General features: G+C 36.1%; 2 protein-coding genes and 1 long non-coding RNA gene across 5 annotated transcripts; 2 read left to right on the top strand and 1 right to left on the bottom strand.

Annotated features, from left to right (window-relative positions):
- The first annotated feature begins 753 nt into the window (after window positions 1–753).
- Window positions 754–11544, top strand: LOC107550407 (dihydroxyacetone phosphate acyltransferase-like). 3 transcript variants are annotated; one of them, XM_016231673.1, is made up of 16 exons: window positions 754–823; window positions 3316–3492; window positions 3569–3745; window positions 3822–3951; window positions 4208–4335; window positions 5125–5200; window positions 5277–5428; window positions 5526–5656; window positions 6679–6902; window positions 7704–7952; window positions 8757–8836; window positions 8906–9046; window positions 10404–10503; window positions 10637–10730; window positions 10818–10879; window positions 10993–11544. In XM_016231673.1, exons 1-16 carry the CDS (start codon window positions 812–814, stop codon window positions 11034–11036), a joined length of 1977 nt encoding a protein of 658 aa, XP_016087159.1. In that variant the 5' UTR covers window positions 754–811; the 3' UTR covers window positions 11037–11544. The 3 variants fall into 3 exon arrangements, 2 of the variants coding, with proteins under 2 accessions (XP_016087159.1, XP_016087160.1); XR_001604662.1 differs by lacking the exons at window positions 10818–10879; window positions 10993–11544 and having other exon boundaries at window positions 10390–10503; window positions 10637–10716; XM_016231674.1 differs by lacking the exons at window positions 754–823; window positions 3316–3492 and having other exon boundaries at window positions 3652–3745; window positions 3822–3955.
- Window positions 11545–11951: 407 nt separating this feature from the next.
- Window positions 11952–12888, top strand: LOC107550409 (uncharacterized). The gene is made up of 4 exons (XR_001604663.1): window positions 11952–12125; window positions 12259–12352; window positions 12440–12501; window positions 12615–12888. It is a non-coding gene; the product is annotated as an uncharacterized lncRNA (long non-coding RNA).
- A 292-nt stretch (window positions 12889–13180) lies between these two features.
- LOC107550408 (uncharacterized) lies at window positions 13181–14401 on the bottom strand. Its single transcript, XM_016231676.1, has 2 exons — window positions 14231–14401; window positions 13181–13950 (listed from the first exon to the last, which is right to left on the bottom strand). Exons 1-2 carry the CDS (start codon window positions 14355–14357, stop codon window positions 13451–13453), a joined length of 627 nt encoding a protein of 208 aa, XP_016087162.1. The 5' UTR covers window positions 14358–14401; the 3' UTR covers window positions 13181–13450.
- Between the last annotated feature and the right edge of the window lie 3234 nt (window positions 14402–17635).

Here is a 17635-nt window from a genome sequence, read left to right as displayed (position 1 = left end):
TTTCTGAGATTCATTTATTCTCAAATACATTTTTGTTGAAGTACTAAGTAATATTATTTCATATCACAGCCATATTCTGATATTCCTGCCTTCATATGTTTTTAACCAGCACTTTATGTTTCTGAAGAAATTTATGCTGTCATATTTTCTTATGAACTGATAATCATTTCCCTTTTTGGGTTTATTCCATTTATTCCTAAATAGGGTTTCAGTGGGTTTGAACGATTTATGATATAATGCCATGATATAACTAGTGTTTTTTTTTTTGCTTTGCCTTGCCTTTTTATTGAAAATGATTTTCAGTCATTAGTTCCAAAGAATGATATGATTGTATTGATGGAGGTGTTTGATTTTCTGATATTATTTCAGTGAAAGAGCAGAAGATCAGATTCTCAGGTGGAAATTCATCTGTTTTGCTCTTCAATAAACCATAACATTAAATATACTGGCATTCTGAGTAATGCTTCAGTTGATTTCATTTATGGAAAATGTTTATCACTTTTTAGTCGATACAGGTGCTAAAATTCTTCACCATATGAGAATGACTTAAAACACAATCTATGATCTGCCAAACAAAATAGGTTTAAAGCTCACCAATAATAAAATAACTTACAAACAATGTTTATTATACTATTTAACAATGTGATAATCTTTGACACATTGTTTAAGGTTGGAGAGTATTGGGGGTAATAGGTCACGCGACGGGAGGCGTTCCCGCAGTGCGCTCACTCATTGGTGCACAAGCATCGGTCCGAGTGCCACATCAGAGGAGAGAGAGAAGAACACATCACCTGCTGCTTCTGCATGGGACATGGAGCGACTGGTATGAACATGATCTGTCTGTTGTTTAGTTATCTTTTTTGATTTATTTATTTGCTTTATAATAACATGTAGAGCGACACAACGCGACGCGTCAGAACTATATCGCTTTTGTTATAATTAACGAAGAACGCTTTGAAGTGTAACGTTACACCGCTTTGGTGGTTATTATAGCTAACTCATTTTAAGTAGCTTTACCTGTGCAGTATGAACATGGTGAGAAAAGCGGTTTTGTTTCACTTTTTGTTTCGCTTCCTTTATTGAAAAAGACGGAAAGCTTTATAAACTACGCAGGACGCGTTTTGAGCTTTTTCATAATAATTCACCTTTCTGAATTCATCATTATAATTTGAATTATAATTAGAAACAACATTTTGTTTGTTTCTGTGTTTGAGAAGTAGCCAAATAACGCCCCACAAACGTTTTTAAAAGCTCTTATTCGAATGGTTTGTTTTTAGCCAGCTAAGTTAACAAAAATATGTTCTAAGAACGTTTAGCTAACGTTCCCATTAGGATATAAAACGGTATTTCTGAATGTTCTCTAAACGTTCCAAACTTCCAGTTTTTTTAAATGTTTTCAAAACATTATGCAGACGTTAAGAATGTTCCATTTCATCATGTTGCAAACATTATGGGAACATACTTTTGAATGTTCTAATACAAATCGTAACAAATACGAAAGTCTAACTAAAACGTTTTAGAAAAAAATGTCTATGAAAGATGTATAAATAACGTTTTTGTGCAAACGTTATTAAAGACCAGATAACTTTAAATGAACGTTCTATTAACATTACTGGAACATAACTTTGACCTTTAACCATTGCTATCTGAGTATGTATTAAAGCGTTATATTGCCGCTTTGAATATACTTAAACCTATTATTTAAGTAATTTCACAGTGTTTTCAAAATGTTTTATTTTAGTTATATAAAATTATTACTGGAACATAACTTTGACCTTTAACCATTGTTACGGGTATGTATTAAATAATGAGCCCGGTCTCATGAAAATGCCTATAAGTATTTGGTGTTCTATTAACATTACTGGAACATAACTTTGACCTTTAACCATTGTTATCTGAGTATGTATTAAAGCGTTATATTGCCGCTTTGAATATACTTAAAACTATTATTTAGATAATTTCAAAATGTATTTGTTGGCGTGCATATGATACGCAGTTTTTGCGTACATATGATACGCATCTATCCCACAACCCTAAACCTCGCGTAGCATATACACGCCAAAGTCCATTTTTGCGTATCAATACGAGTTTGCGTTTTTATTTGGCGTACTATTTATACGCACTTTCATGAGATCGGGTTGGTATTAAAGCGTTATATTGCCGCTTTGAATATACTTAAAACTATTATTTAGATAATTTCAAAATGTTTTCAAAATGTTTTAATTTGGTTGTATAAAATTATTACTGGAACATAACTTTGACCTTTAACCATTGTTATCTGGGTATGTATTAAAGCGTTATATTGCCACTTTGAATATACTTAAACCTATTATTTAAGTAATTTCACAGTGTTTTCAAAATGTTTTATTTTAGTTATATAAAATTATTACTGGAACATAACTTTGACCTTTAACCATTGTTACGGGTATGTATTAAATAATGAGCCCGGTCTCATGAAAATGCCTATAAGTATAAACGAAAACTCGTGGTATTGATACGCAAAAATGGACTTTGGCGTGCATATGATACGCATGTGTTTGGCGTGCATATAATACGCAGTTTTCGCGTGCATATAATACGCAGTTTTCGCGTGCATATGATACGAAATTTGTTGGCGTGCATATGATACGCAGTTTTTGCGTACATATGATACGCATCTATCCCACAACCCTAAACCTCGCGTAGCATATACACGCCAAAGTCCATTTTTGCGTATCAATACGAGTTTGCGTTTTTATTTGGCGTACTATTTATACGCACTTTCATGAGATCGGGTTGGTATTAAAGCGTTATATTGCCACTTTGAATATACTTAAAACTATTATTTAGATAATTTCAAAATGTTTTCAAAATGTTTTAATTTGGTTGTATAAAATTATTACTGGAACATAACTTTGACCTTTAACCATTGTTATCTGGGTATGTATTAAAGCGTTATATTACCGCTTTGAGTCTACTTAAACCTATTATTTAGATAATTTCAAAATGTTTTATTTTGGTTGCATAAAATTATTACTGGAACATAACTTTGACCTTTAACCATTGTTATCTGGGTATGTATTAAAGCGTTATATTGCCACTTTGAATATACTTAAACCTATTATTTAGGCAATTTCACAATGTTTTCAAAATGTTTTATTTTGGTTATATAAAATTAAGATATCATTTTTAATCAAATTTATGTTCATTTTTGGCTGTTCAAATATGTAAACCTAAAAGCAACCAAAATATGTTTTGCACTTGCTGGTTTGATACTGTTAATGTATAAACTATTTAGATTTCGGCTTTATTGAACATGTAATACTGTGTGTATAGAGTGCTGAAGCTGATGGCTTTTTTGACGTTCTGGAGGAGAGGAGGCGGAGCAGTGACTTAAGCTACGCCTTCCGGACCTTTAACCCTCAGCCATACCGTGGGGCCATGCCCATTTCAGCTGCCACTCTCAACAGGATGGTGCTTGAGTCACAGTACCTGAGCTACGTCATACAGGAGGTGAGAGACAGAGAGCGATGGTTATTAAAGGAAGATGTCATACCAGTTTTCCTCACTGTCTCTCGCTCACACACAGATCCTGCTTGAGAGTGAAGAACCGCGTGAGGCTCTTCTAGAGGAGGCTTCTGCGCTGCTGGACGAGATGAGTCAAAACCTTCAGTTGGGATTCATTCGTCTGCTGGGCTTCATAATGAACAAAGTTTTTAAGAGCGTCTTCAGCTCTATACACGTCAACGAGGATGGACTCACACGGGTGAGAGTTTCTGTCCTTTTAAAAAAATGTATTCTCTTTTAAAAGTAATGCTTCACTGAATTCTGTCATCATTCAGCTCCAGCAAGCCATTCAGGAGTATCCCGTCATCCTGTTGCCCAATCACAGGAGCTACATGGACTTCCTTGTTCTGTCTTACATCATGTTCACTTATGACCTCTCCATCCCCGTCATTGCAGCTGGAATTCGCAAGTATCTACTGATTTTTTATGTAATTGTAGGTGGTCAGGTTATATTTTGAATGTACTTGGATGCACCAAGTAATGACCGACATTTTCGACAAATATTTGAAATGCCACTAAATGCTGTCATGTTAAAGCACAAACATATAATTGCTTTGTGCACCATTAAAGGTGGATTTAATAACTTGTATTCCAGCTGTGGTAGTAAATTATTTCTCTACTCACAACTATCCAAATCTGTCCATGTTTATTTCTCTTACAGCTCTGATGGGGATGAAGCTGTTTGGTGAGATGTTTCGGAGGTCAGGAGCGTTCTTTATCCGTCGTGCCATTGGCTCAGACAAGCTGTACTGGGCGGTGCTTTCTGAGTACGTCAGAACCATTGTGCGGGTGAGAATTTAGTCAGTATTTTATTATTAGAAATTACTGTACACTACCACTGTATACTAAAAGATGTCTGTTATGCTCACAAAGGCTGCAATTTTTTGTTTACAAATACAGGATAAACACTAATATTGTGAAATATTATTACAATTTAATTGAATATGTAAATATATTTTAAATTGCAATTTATGATCAAAGCTGAATTTTCAGCATCATTACTCCAGTCTTCAGTGTCACACGATCCTTCAGAAATCATTCTAATATGCTGATTTCTTATTATTATCAATGTTGAAAACAGTTGTGCTGCTTCATATATTGAGCGGCATTCACTACACAGACCTGTAGTTCACTGACAATTAGGCAATATCACGTTCATAATCGCAGATGAATCGCATTCAATTATGAACGCGATATCGCCTAGCTTGTCAGTGAACTACGACTCTGTGTATTAAATGCCGCTCCATCTGAAAGCAGGTGATGGAGATTTACTACTAATCACGGAACCGGCTTTACTGACGAGATGCGCATGATAATCGCATGCGATTATAATAATAAATTCACTTGTGGAATTAAAAATATTAGTTTTAGTGCTTTATTTTTAATTTATTACGTAAAAATTATTGCATGATCCTGGTCCTATTTTGCACAATTAATCAGTGCACATTATTTAAGAGCCCTAAAAATACTCCTGAATAAATATTTGGAAATAGCCATTGTATATTGTACTTCAATAATGCTTATTTAGCCCCCAAAATATAATTAGCATTGACACTCACAGTAGTTGTTTTCCTGCAGACAGGTTATGCTCCATTAGAGTTTTATGTTGAAGGATTACGGAGCAGAACGCTGAAATCTCTCACACCAAAACTAGGTAAGCTTGTGGTTAAGATGGTAATCTGGAAATGTGGGGTTCTGCGTGTTCTCCAGCTGTGTTTGGATTCTCACAGGAATGTTGCACATGGTGCTAGAGCCTTTTTTAAAAGGAGAGGTGTTTGACATCAGTCTGGTGCCCATCAGCATCAGTTACGAGCGTGTGCTGGAAGAGTCGCTCCTCGCTCATGAGCTGCTGGGTGTGCCTAAACCAAAAGAGACCACAGGGGTACAGTCTGTGAAAAACACAAAAAGAGCCATAGTCTAATGCATTTCAAAATGTATAGGAATGAACTTGGTTCTGAGCTCTTGCTGTGCATCTGCAGGCTTTGCTGAAGGCCAGGACTGTGCTGAAGGAGGATTATGGCTGCATGCATGTGTTCTTTGGCAACCCTGTGTCAGTCAGAGACCTGGTGAAGGGAAAAATAAACTGCAGACAGTATAATCTGGTGCCCAGGTAATACTTTTTTTTTAAACCTTGAAATAAAATACATTTTAATTGAAATAAAATATACAAACTTAAGCTTATTTTATTTCAGCTTCTTGCCTAGACAACACTTCATCTCATTTTTATGAAGTTTAACTGGATGTAATAAAATAACTAAAATAAATAAAAATGAACAAAATCTACATAAACATTACAAAAAGTAATAAAAATGACAAAACAAACTACAATAAAAACTACTATGAAAACAGAAAATATATAAACGAAAACAAATTCAAAATATGAATAAAAATTCTAATAGTATCTCTGTGATACACTCACACACTTGTCTATTTAAAAAAAATTAAAATACTATGTGAAATTGCAGTGAAAAATAATTTAAATTGCTGCTTCCCAAAGCTGGGGTATTTATTATGAATAAAATATTTCAATATAAGTATTTAAGTATTTAAATATTATTAAATAAAAACAACCAATCTTAATTCAATTAATAAATTAAATTACATTTTTAAGCGTTTTTGAAGTTTTGTTATGCTTTTTGTTTATATTTAATTTTTGTCCAAAAATTTTGCCAGTCTGATCAAATAATGAGTCAAAATAGAGATTTTAACTCTTTTCCTGCCAGAGTGTTATTTTTAAATTTCCAGCCACCGCCAGCATTTTTGACCATGAATCTTTCATGACACATTATTTTGAACAGAGCCTCTTAAAGAAATTTAGATTTTTGAAAACAAGGATTGGCAGAATAACTCATTAGTGTAGAAGTGTTGTGCAATAAATGACAGAAAATATCGTCAGTGGTGGGGAAAGAGTTAAAAAAATCATGATTGATATTCAGTCCCTGCACTGCAAATGCAAGGTCAAGTTGAGTGCAGTGCATTGTGGGATATACAGTATTATGCACAGTGTGTGTCTAATGCCATCCTGCATGTTTTTTGCATCTTGGTATTCCATGCAAACTACACAAAGTATACATAGTCCATACTGCAGAAGTAGTAGTATGCTCACTCTTTTTGCTTCTGTCTCTTTAACAGAGACCTGCCTACGAAGCCCAGTAAGGAGATGCAGGAGTTTGTATCTGGTCTAGCCCACATGATCATCCGTTTGCAGGAGAGAAATGTGATACTGAGCGCCTGGAACCTGATGGCCGTGGTTCTCCTTCAAAACCTCCAGGGCATTGATTTGGACCTGCTGACCCATAAAACCCTGTGGCTGAGGAGACTCGCCCTGCGGTTTGGAGCTCATCTCAGATGGCCCAGTAAGGATGCATGTAGAGATGACGCTCTATAAGTAAACATGGGATCGCATTACACAATCCTACAAAAATACAATCAGCTAGTGGCTTCAGTGCTTTATAGACAGCTTTTGTTGCATGCTGTCAGTTGGCATAGAAAGTATTTTTGACTCATTTGGCAGTTTGAATAAGAAAAATGCTATTTGCACTGATGTACTTACAATCGACATCTACTGTATAAGGCAAGATGTTAAAATACAAGCCAAGACTGAAGATTACACAAAAATACATGAGATGAGTGTGATTAAAATCACTTATTCGGACCATGTAAATGCAGTTATTTCTGATGGATGTTGAAAAACTTGATCATAACCAGAACTTCATCAGTTTCTAACAAATTTCCCAATATTAAAAACAACATTTAGACAACTTTACAGCTCAAATAATCCATATTTTTGTTAAGAAGAATTGCTTTTACAACCATAAACCCTCTGTAATGTCCCATAGACTTCCACTGTACTGTAAGTGCATTATTGTAAACACATTTCAGCACGCTTTTAGAAACTGACAAATGAGACAAATTATTTTCTGCCATAAAATCAACAGCAGATGCTGTCCATAGACAAAGCACTAACATAATAGAATTTAAGCTGTGTACTTCTCTACGGTTGGAATATTCATGAGCCCGTTCCAAAGGTCTCTAACTAGTTTAGTTTTCTGTGTAAACTAAAAAAAATAAATCTACTTTTACAGTGTGTATCATTTAAAAGTATATTTGTGTATATCAAAACATACCATTTTCCCCTCTTTTTTTTTTATTTGAAGAGAATGTTTCGGATTCTGAGGTGATGTCATCGAGCATGAGCCTGCATCACTCAGTTGTACGCTGTGAGAGGGGGCGTGTCTATTTAGTGGAGGAGGAGGGGCCGGGGCCTGTCACTCAAGAGGAGGGCGTGTTCAGATCTGCTACTGCTGTGCTCATGTGCGCCTCCTACAGGAATCAAGCAGTACATGTATTCACAAGACCAGCTATGGTGGCGGTTGCTATGACAACAGCTGCAAGCCATAGGACAGGTGAGTCGTATCACAGGAAGTCAACTATGTAGGGCCCTATGTTTTCTGCAATGTGGACAGAATCCTGGAATCCAGTCACAAAAATGGAATTTATTGTATAATGCGGAATTTGATAATACAATTGTATTAAATTATAAAACAAAGAAAGCATAAAGATTCAAACAGTTCTGTAAATTCAATTAGACATCCTTTTTTATTATTAAAATGTATATAAATTATTAAAACAGAATCCAAATTTGGGGGAATATAATAAAATGGATCTATAATAAAATATATTTTATTTTTGGGAAATAAAATCAAATTGATCTTGGGAAAAAAATGTAATGGATTTCATATGGCCCAAACTATATCTCGAATGCTGACTTTTTTCTTTTGTGGGAAATTTTGAGGAATTTCCAAAAAGTTCTTTTTCATACATGGAAGAAAGTCTATTCTTAAATTTCTAAGCACCATAATGGTGTTGCATGTGACCATTCAAACTTGAAACAGAAGATTTTCAGTGAATAAATGACTTAAATGTCTGTTTGATCCTTACATAGAGCTATTGTTCGACTCAAGAACAGTTAGGATAAAGCACAAAAATAATATTTACTATTTCTATTGTTCTTTTGCCACTTTTTTTGTCATTTTTTGAACTCAACAGCCTCAGTCCCCATTCACTTTAAATGTGAAAAGAGCAGCGTGCTTACGTTTTGTTCTTTCAGAAGAAAGAAGTCAAACAGGTTTGGAATGACATGAGGGTGAATAAATGAATTATTATTGTCAAACATTTGAACCAATGCCACTCTGTTGTTTACTTTCTAGATGACATCTTTCATCATTTTACGTTCCTGCTGGAGCTCTTTTCCAATGAGTTAGTTGTAATTCCTGGTCAAGCTCTTCAGGTGAGTCACACTGTTTAAATAACGCTGTTAAACACCTGACATCCATCTAAACATCCGTTTCTCTCTCAGGACTTTGAGGAGGGCTGTTCTTTGCTACAGGAGTCTGGTGTAATCGGCCGCTCTGACGAAGAGATCTATGTGAGAGACAATGGCCAAGAAACCATCATCTTCCTCAGAGCGATTCTGCAGCCCTTCACTGAGAGCTACCAGGTGATTGTTGTCGTTTACACAATTGTCCAGGCAGTTCACCATCTGCATTGGCTAGTAACAATACGTTTGAATCACAGACTGTATAAAAACATGGACGTAGTGTCTGTGACGTCAACCGTAGGTTCCTGAAGAGGTTTTTGAAGCTCAAAGTGGGCGGAGCCGGCCATCGCCATCTTGGCAGCGCGTCACTCCTGGATAATCGAAAATGGGCAAAAAGGTGGGAGCTGGTTGCTGAAACCACACCCACCTAGCTCGACGGTGGTGACAGCAGCGGCAATCCACCTGTCACTCAAGTGGCCACGCCCTTAATTATGCAGAACTTTAAGGCTTAATAGAATTTAAAACGAAAAAATCACCCCCCTCACAGTTGTCATGAAGGGCAGCTATATAGACCAAAATCATTTTTTGAACCAGGCTGTAAAAATGTTTTTTTCCGCTGTAAAGTTGGGCATTTTAACATGGGGAGTCTATGGGATTGACTTCCTTTTGCAGCCAGCTCTAGCGGCCAGTTGATGAATTACAGTTTAAGTCACTTCCTTGTTGGCATCACCAGAAAGAGCAGGAGGTTGCCGCTTGGTTTGAATGCACCAAAATTAAAGGAATAGTTCACCCAATAATTAAAATGAGCTGAAAATGTACTCACCCCCGGGCCATCCAAGATGTAGATGAGTTTGTTTCTTCATCAGATTTGGAGAAATGTAGCATCACTTGTTCACCAGTGGATCCTCTGCAGTGAATGGGTGCCGTCAGAATGAGAGTCCAAACAGCTGATAAAAACATCACAATAATCTACAAGTAATCTACATCACGCCAGTCCATCAGTTAACATCTTGTGATGTGAAAAGCTGCATTTTTGTAAAAAACAAATACATTATTAAGGCGTTTTTGACTTCAAACCATTGCTTCTGGCTAAAATATTAGTGCATAATCCATATTAACCCTGTAGTTCTCTCACATCAAAATCAACCAACATATTTGTTTAGAACTGTTTTCACTCATAAACGGTGCTTGATCTGTCCACATTGCTCTCCTGATTCAGACAAGACAACTTTTTCACTGGAGAAAACAATGTTACGGATAGTTGACTCATATTTTAGTCATGAGACATCAATTGATGGACTGGAGTGGTGTGGATTATTGTGATGTTTTTATCGGCTGTTTGAACTCTCAATCTGACGGCACCCATTCACTGCAGAGCATCCATTGCTGAGCAACTGATGTAATACTAAATTTCTCCAAATCTGTTCCTATGAAGAAACAAATGTATTTACAGCTTGGAAGCCATGAGTAAATTTTTCAAAACGTTCATTTTTGGCTGAACTACTCCTTTAATATAGATGAAGCTGTGTGTGTCTAGGTGGTGTTTAGGTACCTGTGTGAAGAGAGTTCGCAGACATTGAGAGAGAAGACGTTTTCAACCAACATCCGCAGTTTCATCATGAAGCTCCTTATTTCAGGTGTGGGTCATTTCCAGTTGGAGATTTCTGGCAATATCTGTGAAATAATCTTGTGAATTATGTAACAGATCAATGAAATCAGATAATGCTATACTTAAAACAGATTATTATTGTCAGTATGTCTCTCTATCAGGTGAAGTTCAGACGTATGAGTGTTTATCGTCTGACCTACAGAAGAATGTTCTCTCAGCTTTGCTCAGGATGGCTGCTGTGACCAAAACTAAAGTGTAAACAGCTTTAACACACATCTAAGAAATGAAATTTGAAACTGGAATAGGAATAAGATGATTATTACATCTTTCTTTGTTTTCCAGTGATGACCAGAATGAGTTCAGAGTGAATAAATATGCAGTGAAGAGAATATGGGACATGCTGAGTAAGATTATCGATTGCTTTTTGTTCTGATCTACAGATTTCTATTGCAAATTAAAGGGTATTTCTGCTCCACTGTGTAGAGTAATGTGCTGTACATCGTCCTCTTCATTACAGGTAATGGATGGACCCCTGAGATCAGTGTAGAGGCCAGACTGTGATGAGAAGAATCAGACGACAGCAACTCTCGATTCTTTTATTGTAGAATTGCTAATATGTATAAGTACTGTATGAGTTTTTAAGTGTCAAACACAGAACAAACCTGCAGTAGCTGCTCTAAATGTAGAGCATCGTTTATTTTCAACTCTTATTGCAGTATAGATGATTTAATTTCATAGATGAAGTGAAAATCATACAGATATTAATGGTATTCAACAGCAAAAATCACAAAGATATTAAGGTGTGCTCATCTTTTAAGTATGAATGTAAAAATGCATGTTTAACATGTCATTTATCAGGTTTTTAATTTTGATAACTGTTTAATGAAATAATGTTCTACTTGCGTAATTGTTAGCAAAAAATATATTTTTGTATGATATTGTAATATCTTGATTACTGCTGTATGTAAAGAAACATGAAATAAGTTTTGCAAGATGAGAACAGAAAGCCTTCAGCCATAAATCGTATAAACACAGATATGTTAAGATAAGTGTACATAAACAAACAAAAGATGGTACTACTTTGATTTCTCTTGTGTACGTCTTAAAGCGGGGTTTCAGAAAGAGTGTGGTCTAATTCAGTGCCTAATTCACAAGCAAGGAAATGATTAGCAAAATGGTTAAATCGTATGTAGCACTTTAAGTAATAGTTCCCCAAAATATTTTTCCCCCCCAATGATTTGGTTGTCCAGATTACAAAACAGACTGATCTTCTCAAGTTCATCTCACTGTGTGTTCCTCATAGAAAGCACATTTGGCTTCAGAAGCTACTTTTTGTGGTGAACTGAACAGAGGTATTAATTCAATCTGACGGCACCCATTCACTGCAGAGCATCCATTGCTGAGCAACTGATGTAATACTAAATTTCTCCAAATCTGTTCCTATGAAGAAACAAATGTATTTACAGCTTGGAAGCCATGAGTAAATTTTTCAAAACGTTCATTTTTGGCTGAACTACTCCTTTAATATAGATGAAGCTGTGTGTGTCTAGGTGGTGTTTAGGTACCTGTGTGAAGAGAGTTCGCAGACATTGAGAGAGAAGACGTTTTCAACCAACATCCGCAGTTTCATCATGAAGCTCCTTATTTCAGGTGTGGGTCATTTCCAGTTGGAGATTTCTGGCAATATCTGTGAAATAATCTTGTGAATTATGTAACAGATCAATGAAATCAGATAATGCTATACTTAAAACAGATTATTATTGTCAGTATGTCTCTCTATCAGGTGAAGTTCAGACGTATGAGTGTTTATCGTCTGACCTACAGAAGAATGTTCTCTCAGCTTTGCTCAGGATGGCTGCTGTGACCAAAACTAAAGTGTAAACAGCTTTAACACACATCTAAGAAATGAAATTTGAAACTGGAATAGGAATAAGATGATTATTACATCTTTCTTTGTTTTCCAGTGATGACCAGAATGAGTTCAGAGTGAATAAATATGCAGTGAAGAGAATATGGGACATGCTGAGTAAGATTATCGATTGCTTTTTGTTCTGATCTACAGATTTCTATTGCAAATTAAAGGGTATTTCTGCTCCACTGTGTAGAGTAATGTGCTGTACATCGTCCTCTTCATTACAGGTAATGGATGGACCCCTGAGATCAGTGTAGAGGCCAGACTGTGATGAGAAGAATCAGACGACAGCAACTCTCGATTCTTTTATTGTAGAATTGCTAATATGTATAAGTACTGTATGAGTTTTTAAGTGTCAAACACAGAACAAACCTGCAGTAGCTGCTCTAAATGTAGAGCATCGTTTATTTTCAACTCTTATTGCAGTATAGATGATTTAATTTCATAGATGAAGTGAAAATCATACAGATATTAATGGTATTCAACAGCAAAAATCACAAAGATATTAAGGTGTGCTCATCTTTTAAGTATGAATGTAAAAATGCATGTTTAACATGTCATTTATCAGGTTTTTAATTTTGATAACTGTTTAATGAAATAATGTTCTACTTGCGTAATTGTTAGCAAAAAATATATTTTTGTATGATATTGTAATATCTTGATTACTGCTGTATGTAAAGAAACATGAAATAAGTTTTGCAAGATGAGAACAGAAAGCCTTCAGCCATAAATCGTATAAACACAGATATGTTAAGATACGTGTACATAAACAAACAAAAGATGGTACTACTTTGATTTCTCTTTTGTGTACGTCTTAAAGTGGAGTTTCAGAAAGAGTGTGGTCTAATTCACAAGCAAGGAAATGATTAGCAAAATGGTTAAATCGTATGTAGCACTTTAAGTAATAGTTCCCCAAAATATTTTTTCCCCCCAATGATTTGGTTGTCCAGATTACAAAACAGACTGATCTTCTCAAGTTCATCTCACTGTGTGTTCCTCATAGAAAGCACATTTGGCTTCAGAAGCTACTTTTTGTGGTGAACTGAACAGAGGTATTAATAAATCAACCACTTTTTGTCCTGTGAAGTGAAGGGAAGTGCTCAACAACAGTTAGGTATTCCTCCACCTGTCTTCTTTGTTCCTGTAATTCCTTTCTGTCGTTCTTCTGTTCTTTCTCCCATTCGTCCAAATCCTCTTTAGAAAGCAGCATCTTTTGCGGCCAGCGCACCGTGGACACAATGAGAAACAGCGCCGCCTGCAGGACGTGTCTGACAACGACACACAGAGTCGACACGACCGCCAGAAACTGAGAGAGAGACTCCCAGAGCAAACACACTCCTTCCAGGAAATGAACAGAGGCTTTTCTACGACTCTTTAAAACATACTCTGGCTGAGTACTACGCCATAACACATTTTCATTAATGCGATCAGTGGTCAAATCAATACGCCAAGCTTTAACCAAGTGTTGGCCGGCACGGCGCAGGTGTAACAGCACCAGATACAGCTGACACACGGCTGTGGCTAATGCATGAAGAACCAGACGACACTCGCCAATAGTTTTTCCTGCGAATGAGAAAGAATCGCATATAAAACAGGCAAACGCATAGATGCTAATGTTTAAAAAGGTTACAGTACAAAATAAAAAAGGAAGACTAATTGTGACTTTCAAAAAGAAGTCACAATGGTGAAATACAGATAAAAATTGCAATTATCAGAAATAGTTTTAAATTGTGAGAAACACCTCTCAGGATTAGGCCTACCTATTTGTTTTACTTCGAGGCAGCGCCATGTAAATACACGAAGGAATAGGCTATTTAAAAGCCATCTTAAGTGTCATATTTACCATCCGCGAAAAAAATCATCCAAATAACCAACAGAATCCACATTCTGATGATGGCTGTGATCCCGGACAGACGTGAATATGGAACGGCAGTCTGTTCGTGAGGAATGAAACTCAAGACACGCCACATCCCAGCTGTTTATCCGCCCACAGTATGAGGCAGGTGTGGGATAGTAAATGTCATATTAACATTATGACATAAATGCATAGGCTAATATAATATTTTATAGATAAATAACTGTATATTTAAATACAACATTGAATTATTGAAAACTTGAAACTGAAGTTTTTTTATTAGCTAGTAAAACTACACATTCTGAACAATTATAGTTTTAAGCAGTGTATTAGTACTTAGTTAATATGCTACACTCTAAGAAAAGTGTACAAATGGGGCACAATGTACTATGTTAATATGAAGACATTTCCCATATTGATTTTTCCACAGGTTTGTTTTACCTGCATTTTTAATACGCATTGTATTTTGTGTTTTTAGGTTACAACAGATAAGCGATAATGTCCTGGAAAATTACTAGTACCTTTTCCATTTTTCTAGATATTTTTCTTAGTGTACTAACTGATCAACAATCAAGCTACTAACAAGGTGTATCATAAATGAACAATTATTATAAATATTATTATTAAATTGAACAATTGCAAATAGCAGCTAACTTAATTCATGTGATCCGTGTACTGCTAGGCATCTTTGGTTTCCCCTTTGGGTGTGATTTTGATAGAAATGTCACTTATCAAAAGTATAGCTAAAAGTTGCCAAATAAGTTTTAGAAATATCTAAATCTGTTGCTAGGTGCTTTTAAAAGAAAATGTTGGTAGGATAGTCTGAAAAGTTGCTGAATTTAGCAACAAATTTGCTAAGTTTGCAACACTGCAGTCCAGTCGGAGACAAGTCACATTATGTGGAGCACCGCCACTTTTTGGGGGATTTCTACGGTGGCCGAGAAGTGCAAAGCAAATCACAATTCTGAAAACAAAATAACAAATTACAAACGCAAATGCAAGTCTAAAAAACACAATGACAATTCAGAAAGCACAACAACAATTCAGAAAACATTATAACAAGTCAGAAACCACAATGACAAATTCAAAAACAAACTAACAAGTCAAAGCACAACGACAACTCAGACAAACTGGAAGAGGTAGGTATAGAGACAGCGCCATTGGTTTGGGATTACTCACTGCTGACTGGACGAGACATCTGTCAATCAAACAATATGGAGTATATATTTACATTTAGTTAAAAGTGGCTATAAAACATCAGTTCTAGTGGTGCAGCTGGATAAGTGCTACTCGTTGGCATTTTGACGCAATCGACCCGGGTTCGATCCCGCCTTTGCCAGCATATTGCTAAAAATACTGCTATTTTCACTTAGTGTAAATGGAATCTATTGCTAATACGAGATTTGAGAAAAAAAAAAAAAGTTCGGCAAAAGGTGGGATCGAACCCGGGTCGATCGCGTCAAAAAGCCATGGACAAGCACTTATCCATCTGCGCCACTGTAGCTGATGTTAAATGGCCACTTTTAACTAAACATAAATAAACACCCCGTATTTTTTATTCCATAGTAAGGGCAATTAATACAATACATTTAAACTGAGCTACTTTACTACAATCTCCGAACTTTCTACCACGACTCTGCTGTTCTTCGGCTGGTTCTTCTCTGTATACGTTGATTGACAGATGTCTGGTCCAGTCAGCGCTGAGTAATCCCAAACCAATGGCGCCGTCTCAAACTATACCTACCTCTTCCGGTTTGATTTGTCGTTGTGTTTTCTGACTTGTTATAATGTTTTTTGAATTGTTGTGCTTTCTGAATTATTTAGTTTTTTAGACTTGCATTTGTAATTAGTTTTTTTGTTTTCAGAATTGTGATTTGCTTTGCACTTTACGGTCACCGTAGATTTCACTATGGCCGGTTACTTTTCGCTTACTGTTTTTCGAATACTATTCGGACATACTGCTCGCCTCACATACTGTTTTTCGCCTACACAGGGACAGAGCCGCTGAGAAACAGAGTTCCGCATTCCTCAGTTCTCATGGGTATTGAGGAATGTGGAAGTAAAGCGTGTCATGGAGCAGCCAATAGTTCCAGCAAAATTCCATATACATAAGAGGTGGGCTCAATATTGTAAACCAAATTTTGCACATTTTATAAATGACTTTAAATTATATGTAAATCTCTCAGAACAAACAAAAAAGCACTGAAAACATGTAATGCTCTGAAAGCATTGAACTATGTAATTTTATTCCTTTTTTTTCCTCTGGCAGCTAATAATGTTAATTTGATCATGTGAATATGTAATACCTCATGTTCTTGTGGAATTTAATTAATAAAGCATATATATATATATATATATATATATATATATAATACATAAATAGTGTTTGTTTATTTATAATAGTTTTATTTTTGTGAATTAAATATGTTTTGAATAGGGACACGAGATAAACGATAAACTTTTGTTTGAATTTTAAACCTGTAGCAGCGTGCAAAAATGTAATGGTCACTTTCCACCGGACGGATGCCAGAGATAAGGCAAGTGCTGCAAATCTGCACTGCTGGCAATCCTACTTAAACCCAATCAAACTTATTGACAGCACGGAGTTGTTTGGAACTATTGAGAGCTCCATGAACCACGTGACCGTGTGGCGGCGAGATCAAAGCGTGTCGCATCGCTCAGGGACGGATTATGACGCAGCGGTACCCTTAAAGGCCCCCCTCTGTAATTTTTCCTTTTTTATCTGAAATATTTCCTAATGTGTTAACTCGATTCTCAAACATGTGTAAGTAAATGCATTTTGCACCTTTATAGATCATGTTAGTTGATCTACTTTATAACGGCCATGGGCAAAGTAGCCTAATGTTAGTGCAATCCATTAATTACGCATAAAACCCGTCTCTTTACTTAAAAGGATAGTTCACACAAAAATGAAAGTTCTGTCATTAATTACTCACCCTCATGTCGTTCCAAACCCGTGAGATCTTCGTTCTTTTTTGGAACACAAATTAAGATATTTTTGATGAAATCCGAGAGCTTTCTGACCCTCCATAGACAGCAAGGGTCCTACCACGGTCAAGGCACAGAAACGTAGTAAGCACATTGTTAAAATGGTCCATGTGACATCAGTGGTTCAACCGTAATTTCACAAAGCTACGGGAATACCTTTGGTGCAAGAAAACAAAAATAACAACTCTATTTAACAATTCTTTCCATCTAAAGCCATTATCTAGAGCAGGGGTGCCCAACCCTGCTCCTGGCGATCGACTGTCCTGCAAAGTTTAGCTCCAACTCTAATCAAAGACACCTGCCTTTAATTTTTAAGTGATCCTGAAGACCCTAATTAGTTGCTTCAGGTGTGTTTGATTAGGGTTGGAGCTGAACTTTGCAGGA

Source organism: Sinocyclocheilus grahami, unplaced genomic scaffold (assembly GCF_001515645.1).
Source record: "Sinocyclocheilus grahami isolate Dianchi unplaced genomic scaffold, SAMN03320097.WGS_v1.1 scaffold397.1, whole genome shotgun sequence".
NCBI lineage: Eukaryota > Metazoa > Chordata > Actinopteri > Cypriniformes > Cyprinidae > Sinocyclocheilus > Sinocyclocheilus grahami.
Note: the sequence above shows the minus strand (reverse complement) of the source record. Positions and strands in the feature narration are given on the sequence as shown.

Bases quoted from the DNA above. Each gene is read 5' to 3' on its own strand.
- LOC107550408 (XM_016231676.1), bottom strand. From the start codon at position 14,357: ATGTGGCGTGTCTTGAGTTTCATTCCTCACGAACAGACTGCCGTTCCA. The intron at 13,951-14,230 runs GTAAATATGACA...TCTCATTCGCAG, and splicing joins GATGATTTTTTTCGCGGATG to GAAAAACTATTGGCGAGTGT.
- LOC107550407 (XM_016231673.1), top strand. The intron at 3,746-3,821 runs GTGAGAGTTTCT...GTCATCATTCAG, and splicing joins ACGAGGATGGACTCACACGG to CTCCAGCAAGCCATTCAGGA. The intron at 3,952-4,207 runs GCAAGTATCTAC...TTTCTCTTACAG, and splicing joins CGTCATTGCAGCTGGAATTC to CTCTGATGGGGATGAAGCTG.